The sequence below is a fragment of the Ambystoma mexicanum genome, chromosome 3p, assembly GCF_040938575.1.
Source record: "Ambystoma mexicanum isolate Mex_15411 chromosome 3p, UKY_AmexF1_1, whole genome shotgun sequence".
Classification (NCBI taxonomy): Eukaryota; Metazoa; Chordata; class Amphibia; order Caudata; family Ambystomatidae; genus Ambystoma; species Ambystoma mexicanum.
Genome location: NC_090925.1, coordinates 245423096 through 245442011, shown reverse-complemented (window position 1 = coordinate 245442011; position 18916 = coordinate 245423096). Strand labels below are relative to the sequence as shown.

Sequence of the window (18916 nt, the reverse complement as noted above, 5' to 3'; positions counted from 1 at the left end):
TAATCATTGGCAGAACTGTGTCTCTTCTTGTGCGCACAATTAGTTTCTGGTCGGCCGCCATTGCCCAATTTCTTCAGGAACATTTGCACATGGGCTTGGTCCCCTCATCCCTTAAGGCACAATGGGCAGCCTTTAAAGCATTCTGAGCCCCCTAGGTTCGCGTGTCCATGACAGACCACATTATTGTCAGACTCCTTGAGAGTTCTGCCATTGCTCACCCCATGGGAAAGAATCTGACTCCCCCTTGGTACCTGGCTAGAGTGGTTGTTTGTGCCAATGGCTTCTACAGCCCTTAGGTAATTGACCGTGAAGACCTATTCCTAATGGCAATCACTTTGGTTCGGAGAATTGGAGACATTGGACCTCATTAGCACTCCGGCGCTAAACAATGGTGCTATTAGCACCATGGTCCATGCCGGAATCCGCCATGGAGAAAGGGGGAATTACCACCCCATTCCAAGGTTGACGGGGCGGTAATTCCCCTTTTCTCCATGGCCCTTCCCCATTCCCATTTTTGCCCCATAGGGCTCAATGGGAATGGGGAAGGCGGCAATTACGGTACCACAAATTGCAGTACTGTAATTGCCATCAAGGTCCCTTTGCGGGTCCCTACTTTAACGGCTGGTCCAGACCAGCCGTTCAGCTCGGGAGCCGCAAAGGGACCTCGTAGTAAGGCGTTAAGGGGTTAACGGCACCGCAGCCTTTTACGGCACCGTTAACGCCTTAACGCCTGGGTCGTAATGAGGCCCATTGTGGGCCTTTCTTTGCACCTGCCTACCTTATCACCATTCAGGAAGCAGTCTTCCTCCGGCGTGGCCCTTCCTTCTGTCCTAAGGTTGTTTCTACTATTCGTATGTCTCAAGACATTGTCCTGCCATCCATCCCTTCGGATCACACACAGAGGAAAGGACAACTCTTGGCCACGTTACATTTGCATGTAGGCCTTTTACCCTATCCAGGCGGCACGTCCAGCTTCAGTTCCATTTGTCACTTTCGGGGGCTCAGAAGGGGTCATAAGACTTTCTCTGTCTCCATCAGTTGCTGGCTGAATGATGTCATCTCTTTGGCTTACTCCTTGGCAGGCTCTTCTCCCCTAAAACATATTCTGGGCAAGTCAACAAGGGACAGGGTGACTTCCTGGGCCGAGGCAAAAGGGGCATCACGTATGTACATTTCTAGGACCGCAACCTCAGCGAATCCAGGAACTTTTGTGCAACAATGTCGCCTCAGTTTACCAGGTCAGGCTGATAATGACGTTGCTGGGTGCTTTTCTCAACAAAATAAAGTTTCTGCGTGTTGCATCATTCTTTGGATCTGTTTTATGTGGAGTACTCATGCCAATCAACCATGGCTTTGGTATCCTTCCTTTGTGAAAGACTGGGACGAGGATGAGAGGACATGGGGCAATGTTCTGGCTACTTACCAGTAATCTTCATGGCACCTAGGCATTTCTTCCTCATCACAGTCTTGACTTCTGCCCAATCCTCCTCCGCTCCTCCGGATAATTGATTGCCTCGATCTATTGGTTATTAAAGGGAGGATCCTGGATAAGGCTTCTGCCTTTTATATACCGGTGAGATCAGGGGAGGAGTGGTGGCATTTTAATTTTTTAAAGGGCGTTCTTGGGAGAATGGGGGAAGGAAGATTGCCTTAATTTATTAAGGACAGGGACGAGGAAGTGGGTGACTAGGTCTAATTAAGATTACAGGCAAGTCATCAGAACATTTCTCCACCAGCGCACTCTCCCATTGCCCCCTTGCACTCAGCTGACTTGGAATTCTGTTTTATCAACTGTTTCCTGAGGAATGGAACAGAATATTGCCACGCCTACGAGCGGCTTCCTGGCATCCGGCAATTCAGCAGCCATCTTGGAGAGGGACAGTCCCAGTGCCATACTATATTTTCCTGTCGGCTAAATTAGCAAGAGTGAAACAAAGCCACACCTCCACTGCACTAATGCATTCAGGCAGAGTGCAAGGTATTCATACATAACCCAGAGCTTACACTGGACCACACTATGACTGAAGATCCACCCATCTACACACGGGGGTTTCCACGGCATGGCTGAAGGCATTAAAAAAGCCCACACAAAACATGGTGTCAGTTCTGCACGCAGGAGACGCGTGACATGCTATTTCCATGTTCCCTCGCATCTCTCTACGTACACAGTCTCTCCCACGCACCCTTTGCCTGCCTGCGTGCCCACCCATCTCCCCGTCTCTGCAATGCCTGTACGCAGTACCACCCAAACCCACATCTCTGCACATTTGCCTCCTCTGCCTCCTGTGGGCCTCTCCACACAGACCTGTACTCACACCTGTGCCACTGCATGCAGGCCATCCTTTACCTACTCACTGAATACCGCTATGAACCCCACAGCTCGAACGCCGCCAGCGATGGGTGTGGAGCCTTGCCAAGTGTGGGCTGCCAATGAAGCCTGCTGATGAGTCCCCAGTTCAGTGCCATTAAATGCACTCATATGTGAAATTACCGAAGAGAAGGTGAATAATGTGTGCCCAGGGACAGATCTGTCATGTGGATGATCCCCCTGCGGGTGGAGATCTTATCTGTCCATTTTTTTCAAGGTACATTAAAACCTGATTAACAAAATAATAGGGTGCTACTTACTCCTTTCTTGCTAAGGGCTGAAAGGAGGAGTATCATTTGAAATGCAGTTCACAGCACAATAGGATCCTATGCATTTCTCTGCCATGATCCCAGCGGTATTTGCTCTCGGTGCCAGTTTGCATCCATGTTTATTTACAAAAACGAAGAACATCCACTGAAGACCGTTTTTCTGATAAATTGAATGGGGTCAGGTAAAGGGCAGTGAAAGGAAAGGGGAAACAGGAAAAGGGGAAATGCAGTAAAAGATACCCAGAAAGAGGGGCAGAGGAGGACAGGGATAGGAGGCGCGGGCTTAGGGTGAATTCACAATTCAGAAGAACAACATGGCAATTCATCAAAAGAACAGGTTATCGGAATGCAGCCATTTTGGGCAGTTGGTCAAAAGTTGGAACCAGATCACAATAAGGACATTGGCCCTCATTACGACCCTGGCGGAAAGGGGTTTACGCCGGCGTAAACCATGGCGTACCTTACCGCCTGAGTACGAGTTCCCTTAGCGCCATGGTGATTTTAACGCCTGCTTTTAGCAGGCGTTAAAATCCATGGCGCTAAGGGACCTTGTTGTTAATTACGCCACCGTAATTTACGGTGGCGTAATTAACGCCTTCCCCACTCCCATTATGCCCTATGGGGCCAGAAATGGGAATGGGGAAGGGTAAATGGGGATTGGGGACTTACTGCCCCGCCAACCTCGGAATGGGGCGGTAAGTCCGCCAACCCCCATGGCGGAGTTGGCAGCTTAGCGCCATGGACCATGGTGCAAATTGCACCATGGTCCTCCGCCAAGGTCGTAATGAGGGCCATAAAACCTTCACATCAGGACTCATAATTTAACACTTCCACCTTTCATTTACTTATTAAAGTTACACAATTACATATTACTGCATACTTAATTAAATTAAAGAGTAATTTTCACTATCCTAGTTTCCAAAATATTCTGTCCTGAAGAAGGACCAGCTTGTAAAGAGATGGTGACATGAGCCGAAACTGTTGAGTCTAGTCGGTTCATTATGCAAGTAAATAATTACTTTTAAGCATTGAAACTACATAGATGAGCTAGAAACTGTAAATGGTGCAAAGATCATTTTGCAAGAAAGTTTCATGAAAAATATTATGTTTCTATTTCACATTTAGGGCCTCATTACACGGAAGGCGGTGAGCCATGGCGCTATTAGCGTCATGGCTCATGCCGGTAAAATACCGGCACCGCCTTGGTGGAAAGGGGATTTACCGCCCCATTCCAAGGTTGGAGGGGCGGTAAATCCCCCTTCCGCCATTGCCCTTCCCCATTCCCATTTCTGCCCCATAGGGCTCTATGGGAATGGGGAAGGCGCTAATTACGGCACCGCAATTTTGCGGTGCCGTAATTAGCTCTGAGGTCCCTTAGCGGGTTGTTTTTTAACGCCTGCAAAAAGCAGGCGTTAAAGCACCAACCCGCTAAGGGACCTCGTAGTAAGGCGGTAATGGTTAACGGTCACCGTTACCATTAACGGTGGCCGGTAACCATTACCGCCTTCCGTGTAATGAGGCCCTTAGTGTCTTGTGTAACAAAATCATCTGCTGGTATGGTGGGGTTTGTTTTAAGGAGTTTCCCAATGTTTTTTTTACTTTGCCTATAAACAATATGAATTAAAACCGTTCTTGGTTTTCTTTTCAAGGCATTTTGATCCTGATCTCACTTTCTGCAAAGCTATTGTGATGCATGTTTAATCGATGATCAACTTGGGAATCTAATTTGCGTTTCAATAATACTCCGGTTCCTATTAGGGGTGACATTGGGGTTCTCACTTATCAGTGATATTGGGGACCTCCCTTATCTGGAGTATGTCATACAGAGCATCATGCCAGGCACCCATTCTGGTACAGAGTCAAAGATGGATGGTGGCAGCTACCTACACAAGACCGGGGGGGGGGGCACCCCAAGCAGTGGCCGGTGCAAGGGTTTGCGGCACGCCAGGCAAAGTGCAATTTTAGCATGCCCCTGCAACAGGGCCATGATTGCTGCTTTGATACCCCAAAGGCCCCCCCGCCCCCCTCCCCCTAAAGTCCTTCTTCTGGTGGCTCCCTAGCAAGGCCTTGTTGCAGCAGCTCAGCATCTCCCAGGCGATTCCCAGGGGTGCAGGCCATGGACTTTACGTCCCACTCTACACCCAGGCTCGGAGGACACAGAGCTGAGCCTCTCTCCCTTGACAAGGGAAAATATGCTTTAGCTGTGTTAGGATTACAAGAAAAGGCACCCATGTCACCCACAAAGCTTGCAAACCGGAATATGTGTTAGCCTAATACATTCCACACTACTGGCGCTTTTCAGCAAGAAATCACCCCGCAACACTGACGTCAGACCGGAGACTGATTCTCAAAATGTGGACTGGTTTGAACCACAGGTTCTAGAAAGAGAGGCTCAGTGTTCTAAACACGTGTACCCTGGCGGTGAGGAGAGGTGGGACATGTAAGATAACTCTCGGGATCATATGGGCAGTGAAAAAAACAGAAAAGGTAGTATTTTGAATTGAAATGCACTAGTGCCCCCCCCCCCCATGAGACTACAGAGATAATATTAGGAATGATTTCTACATAGAAAGAGTAATGACTGCACAGCAGAGTGTCCAGCAGAGGGGGCTAGACAAAGACATTGAATACATGTATGTTCAAGTCTGGGGCAGCAAAAGGGAAGCACTCAAAGAGAAAGTCACAATGAAGCTGGTGATCATCGAGAACGGATTGGGCAGATGGAATAAGGCAGAATCTGCCATTAACATTCATGGTTCTATGATTGGCAGCTTGTGTACCGCACCTGGTCTTCCTCCTCTCCATCATCCTCCTCATCATCATCATCATCATCATCATCATCATTTTACATATTGCTGAGCCCCCCCAACCCCCGCTCCTTCACAGTCATATGTTAAGATGCATTCCCACAGCTGCTCTTTTTAACTCCCTTCTTCCCTTTTCATTTTTTTGAGATATAGGGCCTCATTACACGGTAGGCGGTGAGCCATGGCGCTATTAGCGCCATGGCTCATGCCGGTAAAATACCGGCACCGCCTTGGTGGAAAGGGGATTTACCGCCCCATTCCAAGGTTGGAGGGGCGGTAAATCCCCCTTCCATCATTGCCCTTCCCCATTCCCATTTCTGCCCCATAGGGCTCTATGGGAATGGGGAAGGCGCTAATTACGGCACCGCAATTTTGCGGTGCCGTAATTAGCTCCGAGGTCCCTTTACGGGTTGGATTTTAACGCCTGCAAAAAGCAGCCGTTAAATCCCCCAACCCGCAAAGGAACCTCGTAGTAAGGCGGTAAGGATTTACCGGTACCGGTATTTTACCGGTACCGGTAAATCCTTACCGCCATCCGTGTAATGAGGCCCATAGCCCTCAAATGCTTTTCTTCCCTCCTCACTAATCACAGTTTAAGATGTACGGTGTCTTCCCCTGATCAAATTTAGCATGCTGTCTCTACCTTTGCCTCCCTCCTCCTCTGCTCATATATTAAGGTGTCATCCTACACCTGGCTTCCCCCCCTCATTCCCTGACATACTTAAAGATATTGGCCTCATTACAAGGTAGGAGGTAGCCATGGTGCTATTAGCACCATGGCTACCCCCTTACTGCATTCCGGGTCCGGGTTCCCGAAATAAGGACTTACTGGGTCAGTCCAACCTTGGAGGTCCTCATTCCGGGAACCAATCCCCATTCCCATTCGAGCCCCCATAGGGCTCAATGGGAATGAGAATGGAGCTAATAACGGTACCACAATTTGCGGTACCGTTATTAGCTCTGAAGTCCCTTAACGGGTCCCTTCCATAACGCCTGTTAAAACAAGATGTTAAGGAAGGGACCCGCTAAGGGACCTCGGAATAGGGTGGTAAGGGATATCCGGCACCGGTGTCCTTACCGGTGCCGGTAATCCCTTACCACCTACCTCGTAATGAGGCCCATTGTCTATTAGCTGGGCTTCCGCTACTCGTCCCCCCATGTCATCATTAAGATGTTGTCCTTTACCTTGTTTTCTACTGGTTCCCCTCCCTTGTTGTATTTTAAGATATTGGGCCTCATTAAACGGATGGCGGTAAGGGATTACCGGCACCGGTAAGGGCACTGGTGCCAGTAATCCCCTACCGCCCTACTACGAGGTCCCTCAGCGGGTCCCGTCCTTAACGTGTGGTCAGACCACACGTTAAGGAAGGGACACGTTGAGGGACTTCAGAGCAAATAACAGTCCCGCAAATTGTGGTAACGTTATTAGCTCTTTCCCCATTTCCATTAAGCCCTATGGGGGCTCGAATGGGAATGGGGAATGGTATTTGGCATGGGGATTTACCGGGTCCCCAAGGGTCGGAATGACCCGATAAGTCCCCATACCGACAACCCGGACCCAGAAGGCGGTAAGGGGTAGCTATGGTGCTAATAGCGCCATGGTTACCACCTACCGTGTAATGAGGCCCATTGTCCCTTACTTGCTCTTCCATTACCTGTCCTCCATTGTTTTAGTTTAGGACTGCATCCCTTAGTTGGTGTTTTTCTACCCCTTCCTCCCATTTCATATTCTCGTACCTCACGTGGCCCTAACTACCCCTCCTCTTGGTCCGTATTTAAGGATGCCCCCTTTATTAGGTCTACCGCTACTCCTTCTCCATTTTATATTCTCCAATGTCTTCCCTGATGCCCCCTCATCCTCACTGTATTTTAAGACATTGGGGGACATTACGACTTTGGAGGCAGCCATGGTGCTATTAGCACCATGGCTGCCTCCAAAGTCGTGTCCGGGTCCGGGTAGTCGGAATGGGGACTTACCGGGTCATTCCAACTTTGGAGGACCCGGTAAGTCCCCATTCCGAAAACCATTCCCCATTCCCATTCGAGCCCCCATAGGGCTCAATGGGAATGGGGAAGGAGCTTGCGGGCCCGTTATTAGCTCCCTGGTCCCTTAATGGGTCCCGCTAAGGGCAGCTGGTAAAACCAGCCGGGCCTAGTGGGACCCACTAAGGGACCTCGGAATGCGGCGGTAGGGGGTTAACGGCACCAGCATCCTTACCGGTGCCGTTAACCCCCTACCGCCGTACTCGTATTGAGGCCCATTATCCCTTACCTGCTTTTCTTCCCCTGCGTCTCACCCGTCATGTTTTAAGATGCAGCCCTCACCTGCTCGCCCCACCCTTCTCGTTCCCCGTAATATTTAGAAATGTTGTTCCTCACCTGGTCTTCTTCCCCTCCGCCTTCTTCGTCGTATTTTAAGATGTTGTCCCTCACGTCGTCCTCGGGGTCGATGAGGAGTTGCTTCGTGTGCCGTTCCTTCTCTCGCCGCTTCATCCACACTACGAACAGGAGGACCATGGCTGCAGTAAGGGGGGAGAGGAAGAGACATGAGAGAACAGCTGGAGCAGTCAGTCCTCGCGGCCTACCAGACAAAGAGCAGTGAACGCGGCAGGAGGTTTGAGGCATGTCACTACGATTACTACCAGTCTACCCGGAAAATGAACTCTTGGGGCCACCATCAGGGTCATGGGGCTGTCAGAGGAGGGGCCAGTAATCCCATTCTCAGTGATAGTGGGAAAGGATGATTGCCTGGATTCAGAAATCAGCTTGACATGCATTGATGAGTGATCACTTGCCAAGCACCATGCTGGCGTTGGTGGTCAATTCATCTGAACCTCCATCCAGCATCCATGCCATCTCTCTTTGGGCTAGCGCCTTCCCTGCTCACAGCGGGATGAACACCCTTACAGCATGATGCGTGGAGCTGGTTTGGCGAAGGAGCGAGAGAGGGGAGGAGAAAGGCTGCGTGAATATTCAACCAAAGGGCAAATGCTTGTGTTTTGTCCTCTCAAATGTTCTTTGCTGGTAAATATGTCTCGGGAGGATAGCTCAGGGGCAACATGCTCGCCTTGGAAGCAAGCCGACACGCAGTAACACAGGTTCGATCCCTGGGTGCGCACTTAGAAACCTCTGGTTATTAAGCGCGTTATACATAACCAAAATGGATATCACCACTCTTTTGCCTGGAATTTCCGCTTGACAAAACATTTTTTTTAACCAAAACAATGTTACTTATTACATTAAATGATTTGTTTTACGAACATCAAATCAATAGGTTACAAAAAAGAATTCATCAACTACTTTACATCTGCCAGACAATACTCCACAATTCACTTTTGGGGGGAAATAGCGCGTTTTTTTGTAAGATGATCTGGAAAATAAATGTGAATAGCGCCCTTAGCCATGCCAAGGGAATGCACATGGCGGGCTGAGTCAACAACAGTGCACACACATTGGCAGTGAATCTTGCATCCCACACCTGACTCTGCCACAGTCCTAATAAAACCTGCGGGCAAATATCAGTGGCCGAGGAAATACGTCAAAGGCAAGTCAGCTTGTATAGTCCACGTTTCTACTGATGTTGTACTGATTTGAATTGTCTGTTTGCTCCTCAGGAGGGAACCCTGAGCCCATGGACACTCCTGTCAGAAGAGTGTAGCTTACTGCTCCACGAGGGGCAACGTGGCCGATTAGAAGTAATTCAAGCTCCGGAAGAGAAGAGCCGAGTAGAGGAGGTGGGGCGCCGCCCCTTGAGTATTCCCCGTCCCCTATTTCACCTTCTATTGATGCAGTGTATGCACGGGTGGGCGGTGGCAGAGGTTAATACAGCTGTAAATACCTGCAGAGTCAAACTCCACGAGGACCCCTGGGAAGTGCCATTTAGCTCAGCGGGAGCGTAGGAAATTATATACATTCTCAACAGCTACCTTGGGTTGGAAATAGGCACTCTGAAGACCGCGAGGGAAGAGCGGGACGGCGGTAGACGCTGCATGCTGGCGGGAAGCAGTGCTAGAGCAAATAGCCCATCTGATTTTCCTTTATTTGTAGGGTTTGGAATGATGGCGCGGGGAAACCGGAGGCCGGCCGGTGAAATCACGGGCAATACATTGGAGAAAAAAAAAACAGAAGCACAAATTGGCAAGGCCACGTGACGTGCCAAGAACTTTCATTCTGATAAGCAGCAAATACTCCCTTCTGAATCCCAAAAAATCTGTTAAGCACTTCTTAAGCATCAGTTAAGCACCCTTGTAAGCACCGACTTCATTAAACTCCTCTACTAAATGGGCTGCACGGTCCAGCGTCACTTCAGAGCTTGCTTTCCACCAGTAGCAATGCAGCACACTAGAAAAGCAGTCAGCCTCGCCCAATCAAGCACTAGAAGGCCGTGTTAGGTCAACACGTTAACGTGAGGTCAACAATGAAATATGCCTATTGGTAACCATAAGCGCTGGCTGCCAGCATTCAAGAAGACCCGGCTCCATGATACTCACAAGCTCCTCTCTCCCACTTTCAAATACCACTGAAACATCAGACCTAAACAGATAGGCGGAGCCGCAACAGCAATCTATCGTCGATCCTAGAAACGTACTCAGTTGACAACCAAGAATCACATTGCTTCCAACACCTGAACACATGAAGCCAATCAGATGCAAACACATCATTCAAATCATGTACAGACAACCTGCCTGTGACTGCCAGTTCTTTGAAAACTTCAACAGCTTCCACAAACGCTTGACCAAACAATGTCTCTAGTTTGGAGGATTGAACTCCTGTATTGACGACCCATATGCTTCCAGGCCTAAGTCGGTATAGCCCTTTTCGTATTTCACACCGCTGAATCCCCACACAATGCTGGCCTACCCGGGATGTGGCCTGCCCTTTAACCCCCGTATCCACACCCTTTCCTTCCTGATTTAAGAGTTATCAGGTAATAATATCGCCACTTATATGGTCGCCGTAAATAATATCGCCGGGAAAATGTCGTGGCGATATTATTCAGGTGACCATATATATGGCGACAGGGGCAACAAAAAAAAACAAAAAAATAAATAAATTGGGGGCTCGGGGGTGTCCCCCGCATGTTCCATGCAATAATGTCGCCACAAAAAACGACCATTTTCGGCGATATTTTGCATGGCGATATTTTTGTGCCAACATTATTACATGGAACCATTTAAGAATTCAGGCATCATGTTCTCTGATCTCATTGCAAATCCCACTACAAAGACCCGTCCCCACAAGCCCACCACTGGTCTGTTCACTTGTATGAATTGCAAAGCGATAAGCCCCAGTTCATTTTCTTGAGGTCCTTTATCAGTGTCTGTGAGTCACTGCAAAAAATCTCGTTCAAGCCTAACTCAAGAATTTTCAAAACATGTACTCACTATCATCAACCACAAATAAAAACAAATGTCCATGATCCTTCAAAAACCCACCCCCAAATATGTGACCCAAAATCGAAATTTAACTGAACTAAAATGGGTGGAGGAAATTCTAAGACATCAGAAGGGCACAGGGCAAGTTGGCATCCGTAATCCGTCATGGAGGAAACAGAAAAGATATCTGTAGACAGACAAAGATGCATATCTCCATCCCAGTGATGCTATCCATCAGAAGTACCAGAGAGATATTCAAAATCTATAAAGAAACCATCAAGATCCCTCACTTCCTTAAAATGCACCCAAGACTTGGAGTATTCTTTAAATCACCAGGGAGTCCCCCCACTAGCCCCCCGGCATATAAATCCTCAACGAGACTAAACAAAGGGAGTAGTGTAGCCAAAACCTTCGCCAAGACAAACCCATGAGATGCCATCAAAACCTCTTCACTCTGGTAGCCATTGAATGATTCAGCGCCATCCCTGGAAAATGACCCGCTTCAGTCCTCGAAGACCATATTGCCCAATTCTTAAAGTCCTCCCTCTAGGACACGGATGATGATGAGAGTGGATCATCACTTCCACAACAAGAAACCAATGTCATGTCTGAATGACCTCAGTGACTTCTGCACCCACCCTCTGCATGCAGGTGGGTTGTACTGTATTTCCGGTAGAATTGTGCCAGGTCATCACTTATCAAAGGAAGCTTTTTGCTCAGACGGATCCCACAAAGCAAGGAAGAGTGATGGAAATAGCACATTGGTTTTGGTACTGCCTGTTGTGGAAGGGAACTCATACACATCTGCACCAGCCGCCCTCCCACTGGAGTCTGGGCAGACTCTGGTTTCATGTGACTTAGTTCTGGAACATAGAATTGTTTCATTTCTATCCTTTATATTTGTTTTGGCGGATGAGAGAGAATGGGGTAATACCCTTGCATAACATCCCTTTCAGCGCCTGACCATTCGCCACCTTTTATCCCCTGTTTTTTGCATTTCAGCTTTCTGGGTTTTTTTCATCTTTTTTTCTGCTTCCCATGTTATTTTCAACTTGCATCCTGGTCTCCCAGCATAGTAAATCACACACAATTAATTCTGCTTTTCTGTGGCTTCCTGCATTTTTTGCACCAAATTACACTGGAAAGAAAACATTTGACAATACGATCGGTTCGTTTTTCCTCGTGTATTATCTGCAGAATAATCACCTGATACCAAGAATCCTCACATTGACTCAAAGAAAAAGATAGAGGATGTAGGCGAGCGGACGTTACCCTTATTGACTTTGTAGAATTACGGTAGAGACCCTATTTGTAGGCCTTAATATCAAGACATTGGGCCTGATTACAGGTTTGGTATTATCCCGCCGGTAAATCTGGCGAATACCAACAAATGGTAATACCTTACCGGAAGATTACTGGTGCCGGTAAGGGCGGTAAATCCCCATTCCATGGTTTCCCATAGGACTCCATGGGGGGGGGGTGGTTGCCGGTATTACCATCAGTTTTCGATGGTGGAGTGTAGGAATTACCTCCATCTTCGAGTTGGAGGTAATTCTGGCCACCCCACCACCAAATCAGAGTATGGCGGTGTAGTAATCTGCCGGTAAATGGAATTACCGGCACATGAACACTGCAACGGCATACTTGTAATGAGGCCCATTGTCTACATATATTTTAATTAGACAACTAAAGTGTCCGTTGCCTCATAAATCTTAGCAGTGCTGGACAATAATACAAGAAAAGTGGATATTGACGGTAGTCCAACATCATACTGTGAAACCATGCACAATCCTTCGTTCTTACTTACTGGAGATCAGAAAATGTCAATACTCTGAAAGGGCAAATAGCGCCGATATCTGTTAACATTTGTCTTAGATCTGTAGGGGTATCATGCAGAGGGATTCGCGTTTACAGCAGACTTATGTCCCTCTGGATCAGGTCGATAAAAAAACAATATGTTACAAAACCTCAGTGTTTCTGGGAGCCAGTAATGGAGGAAGCACAGACATGGAAGGGCGTGATGCAACCCCAAGACGGGTGACACTAAAGGTATCAGTTGTGGAGGATCCAGGAGGAAACGAATGAGAAAGAAAAGATGACAGAGCGCATTCGTTTAATCCTGCATCAATGTCCTAGTTAAGGTATTTGTATTTATTTGAAGAACCAGGGATGTCAATTTTGATCAGATATTACTTACAATAAAACATGTAGAGATGGTTCCATGTCATTTCATCACGGGATGTTTTTTGCTGGTTTTTTTACCGTGATTTTTTTTAACAAAAAAACCCATCAAATTTTTGTAAAATAATTTTTGGGGGGTTCCCCCCTAACCACCCGATTTTCTTTAATTTGTATTTATTCCCAAACACCCACACCCCATACATATAATTTACTAACCCCCCCTAAAAAATGTGATGTTTTTTTTCAGAAAAAAATGTGCAGCAAAAACCCCTGCGAAAAAACATCCCGCGATTAAAGGACGTCGTACCGTAGAAATAACTGAGGCATTCCCGTGAAGGGTGCCTGTACAATAGCACAAAGATGAGAACAAGCGATGAGCCATCTTATAAGGGTGTACAAAAGTGGGACACATCCAGGGATAAAACAAAAGCAAACAGAATAAATATGTATAAGAAAATAAGTGACTTGCAAAGGTAACATTTTCCTAGGGGGATAACTGCTTCAAACGAAAGAGGACTACTATATAAATATAGACAATTACATTATTAAATGTCACTGGAGGGAGTTGTGGGGTCAGGTTGGAGGGATGGAGGAGAAGGCCGGGGGAGCTTGTTCTTCAGCGAGTATGTGCAGTTTAAGGCAAGCTTTGAAGAGATCCACATTTGTGTTGGCTTTGTTTGCCATGGGAGCGGGGCGAGTAGAGAGAAGGAACACAAGTGATAGCAGGCATGGGGGGAGGGGACAGTGAGGGTGAGTGCAGTGGAGGATCTGAGGGAATGAGAGGGTGAGTTAACAGAGATACAATCAGACAGGTACTGAGGAGCAAGACCATTGATAGCTTTATAAACTAGGAGAAGTATGTTGAAAAGGGAGCGGGTGTGCATGGAGAGCCAACAAGAATTTGGTTGGTAGGTAGAAATGGAGGAGGGTCTGGGTAGGTTGTAGAGAGTACAGGTACTAAAGTTGTAGACTTTGGGCCTCATTACGAGTAGGGCGGTAAGAGATACCGGGCACCGGTAAGGAGACCGGTGCTGGTAATCCCTTACCGCCCTACTACGAGTTCCCTTAGCAGGTCCCTCCTTTAACGCCTGGTCTGACCAGGCGTTATGGAGGGGACCCGTGAAGGGAAATCAGAGCCAATAACGGTACCACTATTTGCGGTACCGTTATTAGCGCCTTCCCCATTCCCATTGAGCTCTATGGGGGCTCAAATGGGAATGGGGAATGGTTTGGTGAATGGGGATTTACCGGTCCCGCAAAGGTCAGACTGGACCGGTAAGTCCCCATCTCACCAAACCGGACACAGTACCGTTATTGGTGGTAGTCATGGTGCAAATAGCGACATGACTACCACCAACCTCGTAATGAAGCCCTTTGTCTAGAGGGAGGAAGGAGTAGAAAGGATGCCCAAAGTGTAGGCTTGAAGTATAGCCAAGTTTGCTGAGCACAAGGGTGGAGATTAGAGTTTTCATTTAGTAATTAGAAATTGGAAGAATGTTTTGAATGTTGATGAGGTTAATACAAGCAGAAGCGATAGTGGTAGTGATGGATTGTTGCAGTGCGAGGGCTCAAGATGGTCGGAAGGGAAAGGAATAGGAGAGGGGAGGGTATGGATGACATTGGATGCTGCGAGAAAAATTACTTCCATTTTTGAAGAGTTAAGAATGATGAGGCAACAGAGAGCCATCTAGTGACAAATTGCAGTGAAACTGTTGGAAATCCATTCCAAGTTGGCTGGGCGAAGGAGGGAATGGAGGAAAGGATTTGGGGTGGGGTCAGAGGTTTGTGAGTTTCAGGAGAATGTAAAAGATCCACCTTCCAGACTATCCAGGCGAGAGCAGATTTGCGAACCCCAAGAGATTGAGGAGGAGAGAGGAGTGGATGACAGTGTTGAAAGCAGTAGAAAGGTCCAAAAGGATGAGTTTAGAAGAGAGTTTAGAGTGGTGAGCATCAGAGAGAAAGTTGCAGTCTTGGTAGAGTGTTTACTATGGAAGCCAGATTGAAGTGGATCTCCAAGGCCATGAAGATACATAGTGAACCGGTTGAAGACCACCCACTCAAGGACCTTTGAAAAATGGGGAAGAAGGGATACTGGGAGATATTTTGCAAGGATGTTTGAGTAGTCAAGAGTAGAAGAGTAGAAGAGGTGGGGAAGAGGTGATGGGAAGAAGGAGGGGTGGGGAGGGAGAGATTGGAGGGCTGTGAGCGTGTCATGAATTTAAGCAAATTTGGCAGGAAATGTAGTGAGCAAAGTCATCAGCAGAAAGGGAGGAGGGGATGGATATTGGCTTGGTCGGTATGAGTAAGGATTGGAGGGTAGATACAAGTATGCGGGGGTGATTGTAAAGGGAGAATACTTGCTTCGTGAAGTAGGAGGATTTGGCAGAGTCCAGTGTAGAGGTCAGGGCAACAAATGAATTTTGCAGAAAAGTAGTAGGGCAGAGGTCAGTCATTTGCACCATCAGCAAAGGTCACAGTGCATGATTTTCATTCAGGGTTTGAATTTCAGAGGTGATATAAGGCTAAGGAAGGAGACAGGAAGGTGTGAATATGTGTGTGAGCAGATCAGACTTGGCCAAATTGATTCATAAGTGCATTATAAAAGTCAGAGAAAGCACAGTGAATGGAAAAGGTATGAAAAGGGGAGAGAGCCAGCAGAGGGGTCCTCGCCTCATCAGGGTAAGGGGAAAGATAGTCCTGTCTGAATTTCATCAATATATTAAAGTGAACAATGGAGTGATCACAGGGAAAGGGGTCAATGGAGATGTCAGAGGAGCAGAGTGAATTAGAGAGAAAGACAGGGTCAAGAGAGTTCTCACCAGAGTGAGTAGGACTGTTCTGGAGGGAGTAGAGGGAGTGGTCAGACAGAGGTGAGGTAAGTTCAAGGCAGGTGGCTGCATTGGGCTATGATGACAATAAGGGTGTCAGTAGGAAGTACTCAAGGAGAAGGCCCAGATCAGGGAAGAAGGGGTTGGGATGACCAGGGGGTTGATAGAGAGGTAGGCCAGTGAGAGGTGTATGAGGGGACTCTTGAATAGTGATCAGGGCAAGCCACAGTGATGAGGAACCCCCCACTGCCACCCTTCCCAATATGTCAGGGAGAGAGGGAGAAGGTAGCAGAGTCACTAATGTAGCAAAGTTATGAGGGGAGAGACAGGTTTCAGTGAAAGTAAGAAGTGAAAGCTGAGGGTGATAAGTGTCAAAGTGGTCAGTGATGTGGAAAGATGTGTTGCAGTGGGATTGTGCATTTCAGAGGCCAATTGAAAGGGTGCTAGGGGTTGGCCAAGAGAACCAGGTGTTGTGTGGTAGGCAAGGCGGATTGACAAAGTTGGAGATCCTGCCAAAATGCAAACATTTTGTTTGAGGAGTGTGGGTGCAGGGGGAAAGGAGGGACATCCAGAGGCCGGAGATTGAGGCAGAGGTTAGACTGAGTTGAGGCTGAAGGTTATGAGAGAATGGAAGGAGGAAAATGTGTCGAAGGAGGAATGGAGCCAAGTCAAGGTGCATGATAAAGGATTGAAAAAAGGCAAGTGAAGGACGATGAAGAAAGGGTGCAGCACACGGAATAGAGAGGGTAGGTGGATAAGTGGATAGGGAAGGGGAAGATGGTTGGTTGAGAAGGAGCAGGTATGAATTCTGAGTTGGGCTAGAAAGGGGCTATAAGTGACCAAAAGACAGGTAATAGACCGAAAACATCATGTTCACTTAGTCCTGTGTGGTAACAGAAGATCTGCTATTTGATTGATTGTTAATGGGTGGAATGATCCCTGTACTGTCAAGGGGGAGTCAGGTGAAGGGTGAGCTTGGTAAATCCCTGGTTTGATTGGGGATTCTGTCCCTAAGCCCTTTCCAGCCCTTCTAGGCCCAAATGGGGAGTTGCCCTTTGCTGCTTTTGGCTCTTGGCTGCAGATGTTCTGGGCTGGGTGGGTCAGTTGTGGCCACCATGGAAATGGAAGAGGGGCTCCGTATGGAGCCTCGCCTTCCACATCCATGGCAGCCATCTTACTGAAGTATTTTCATTCAATGAACGGGATGCCACAAGGCTCTCAGCACTCAGGGTTATCGGATTGGCAACCTGGGGTGCTAATATCATTAACACTCTTTCTGGCAGGCCGGATCAGGTGTTATCAGCACAGGGACACTAGTTAAATGCTCTTGCTTCACTCAGGCCTATAAATCGGGCCTCAGGCCGATAACACCCGATATTGCCCGCCAGATCCGGCCTCAACACTTAATTAAGATGCTTCCCTTTACTTTCCCAGCCATTGTTTTCTGTGACGCACCTAACAGTCGGAGTCAGAAGGGTCCTGCCACAGACACACGAGTGTCAATTCTGACTGCACCACACAGTTTCTCTTAAGGAAAGATTTTTCGACAGGGAAATTGTGCTGTTTCGGTGAATAGACAGACCCAGGAAACACAGACCCTGCAGCCAGGAGGGCATCAGTGAATTCATTGACTACCGCATAGGCACTCTGCTGAGAAAGGACCATGCAGCCAGACGGGGTCAGTTGATTCAATGTCTACCATGTAGGCACTCTGCTGAGAAAGGACCATGCAGCCAGGAGGGCATCAGTGAATTCATTGACTACCGCATAGGCACTCTGCTGAGAAAGGACCATGCAGCCAGGAGGAGATCAGTGGATTCAATGCCATAAAAAATGTGTCTCTCAGAATGAAATCGCTACTCTGGGGCATTCACGTGTTTTTGTGAGAAGGTTTGCTCTGGAAACTTCTCCAGTATCCAGTGCTGGAAATGGAAATGATTAGCTGTGGGATGCCACCAGTAGCAGGGGGCGGGGTGAGGGATGCAGGCAGAGGCGTTACTAGTTACTTCGGGGGGGGCAGATAGAAGCTCAGGGGTTACAACCAAAAAGGGTAGCTAGCCCCCAGTTCCGACAGTCCCAAAATTAGCGTAGCCCCGGATCTTTTGCAGATCTAGCAACACCCCTGGATGCAGGTATAGGGGGGTGAGGAGGGGTGGGGGTTGTTTCGGAGTGCACGCATGGGGGAGTTATAAGTTGATGAGGTGAGGGAAAACTTAGAAGATTGTTCTTAGCACACCGCTAAAGCCCATAAATGAACTTTTGCATTTACATTTCAGGAGATTAATTAATAAAATATTAAAGAAAAGAGGCGCTTCCTGTAATATTGCAAGTACACTAGAAAAGGTGCACATCTACACGATGCACGAAGCTGTTCTTCTGCAGAGTACAATGCGGGCAGGAATATTCACAATTGTTCCACCCAGAAGTTCCTGTAGTCTAGTGGTTTAGTCACACCACTTTGGTCTTGCTGATCCGTCATTCGTTGAATCCACTGATCCCCGTCTGGCTGCATGGTCCTTTCCCAGCAGAGTGCCTACGCGGTAGTCGTTGAACCCTCTGCTCTCTATCTGGACCATCTGGGGCGTTGACTCTGACCTGCCCACACATGGTCGTATCACAGCAGTGTGCCTACGTGGTAGTCATTGAATCCACTGATCTCCTCCTGGCTGCATGGTCCTTTCTCAGCAGAGTGCCTACGTGGTAGTCATTGAATCCACATATCCCCTCCTGGCTGCATGGTCCTTTCTCAGCAGAGTGCCTACGTGGTAGTCATTGAATCCACTGATACCCGTCTAGCTGCATGGTCCTTTCCCAGCAGAGTCCCTACGCGGTAGTCTTTGAATCCACTGATCCCCTCCTGGCTGCATGGTCCTTTCTCAGCAGAGTGCCTACGCAGTAGTCTTTGAATCCACATATCCCCTCCTGGCTGCATGGTCCTTTCTCAGCAGAGTGCCTACGCAGTAGTCTTTGAATCCACATATCCCCTCCTGGCTGCATGGTCCTTTCTCAGCAGAGTGCCTACGCAGTAGTCTTTGAATCCACTGATCCCCTCCTGGCTGCATGGTCCCTTCTCCGCAGAGTGACTACC

The 18916-nt window shown here is 48.0% G+C and overlaps 1 protein-coding gene across 1 annotated transcript in view; it reads right to left on the bottom strand.

The window, feature by feature from the left end:
• Window positions 1–18916, bottom strand: part of CDH4 (cadherin 4) — a 964675-nt gene that overhangs the window by 57575 nt on the left and 888184 nt on the right. Inside the window, exon 12 of the mRNA XM_069650710.1 lies at window positions 7824–7963. Coding sequence (XP_069506811.1) covers window positions 7824–7963 — 140 coding nt within the window. The remainder of the gene's footprint in view (window positions 1–7823; window positions 7964–18916) is intronic.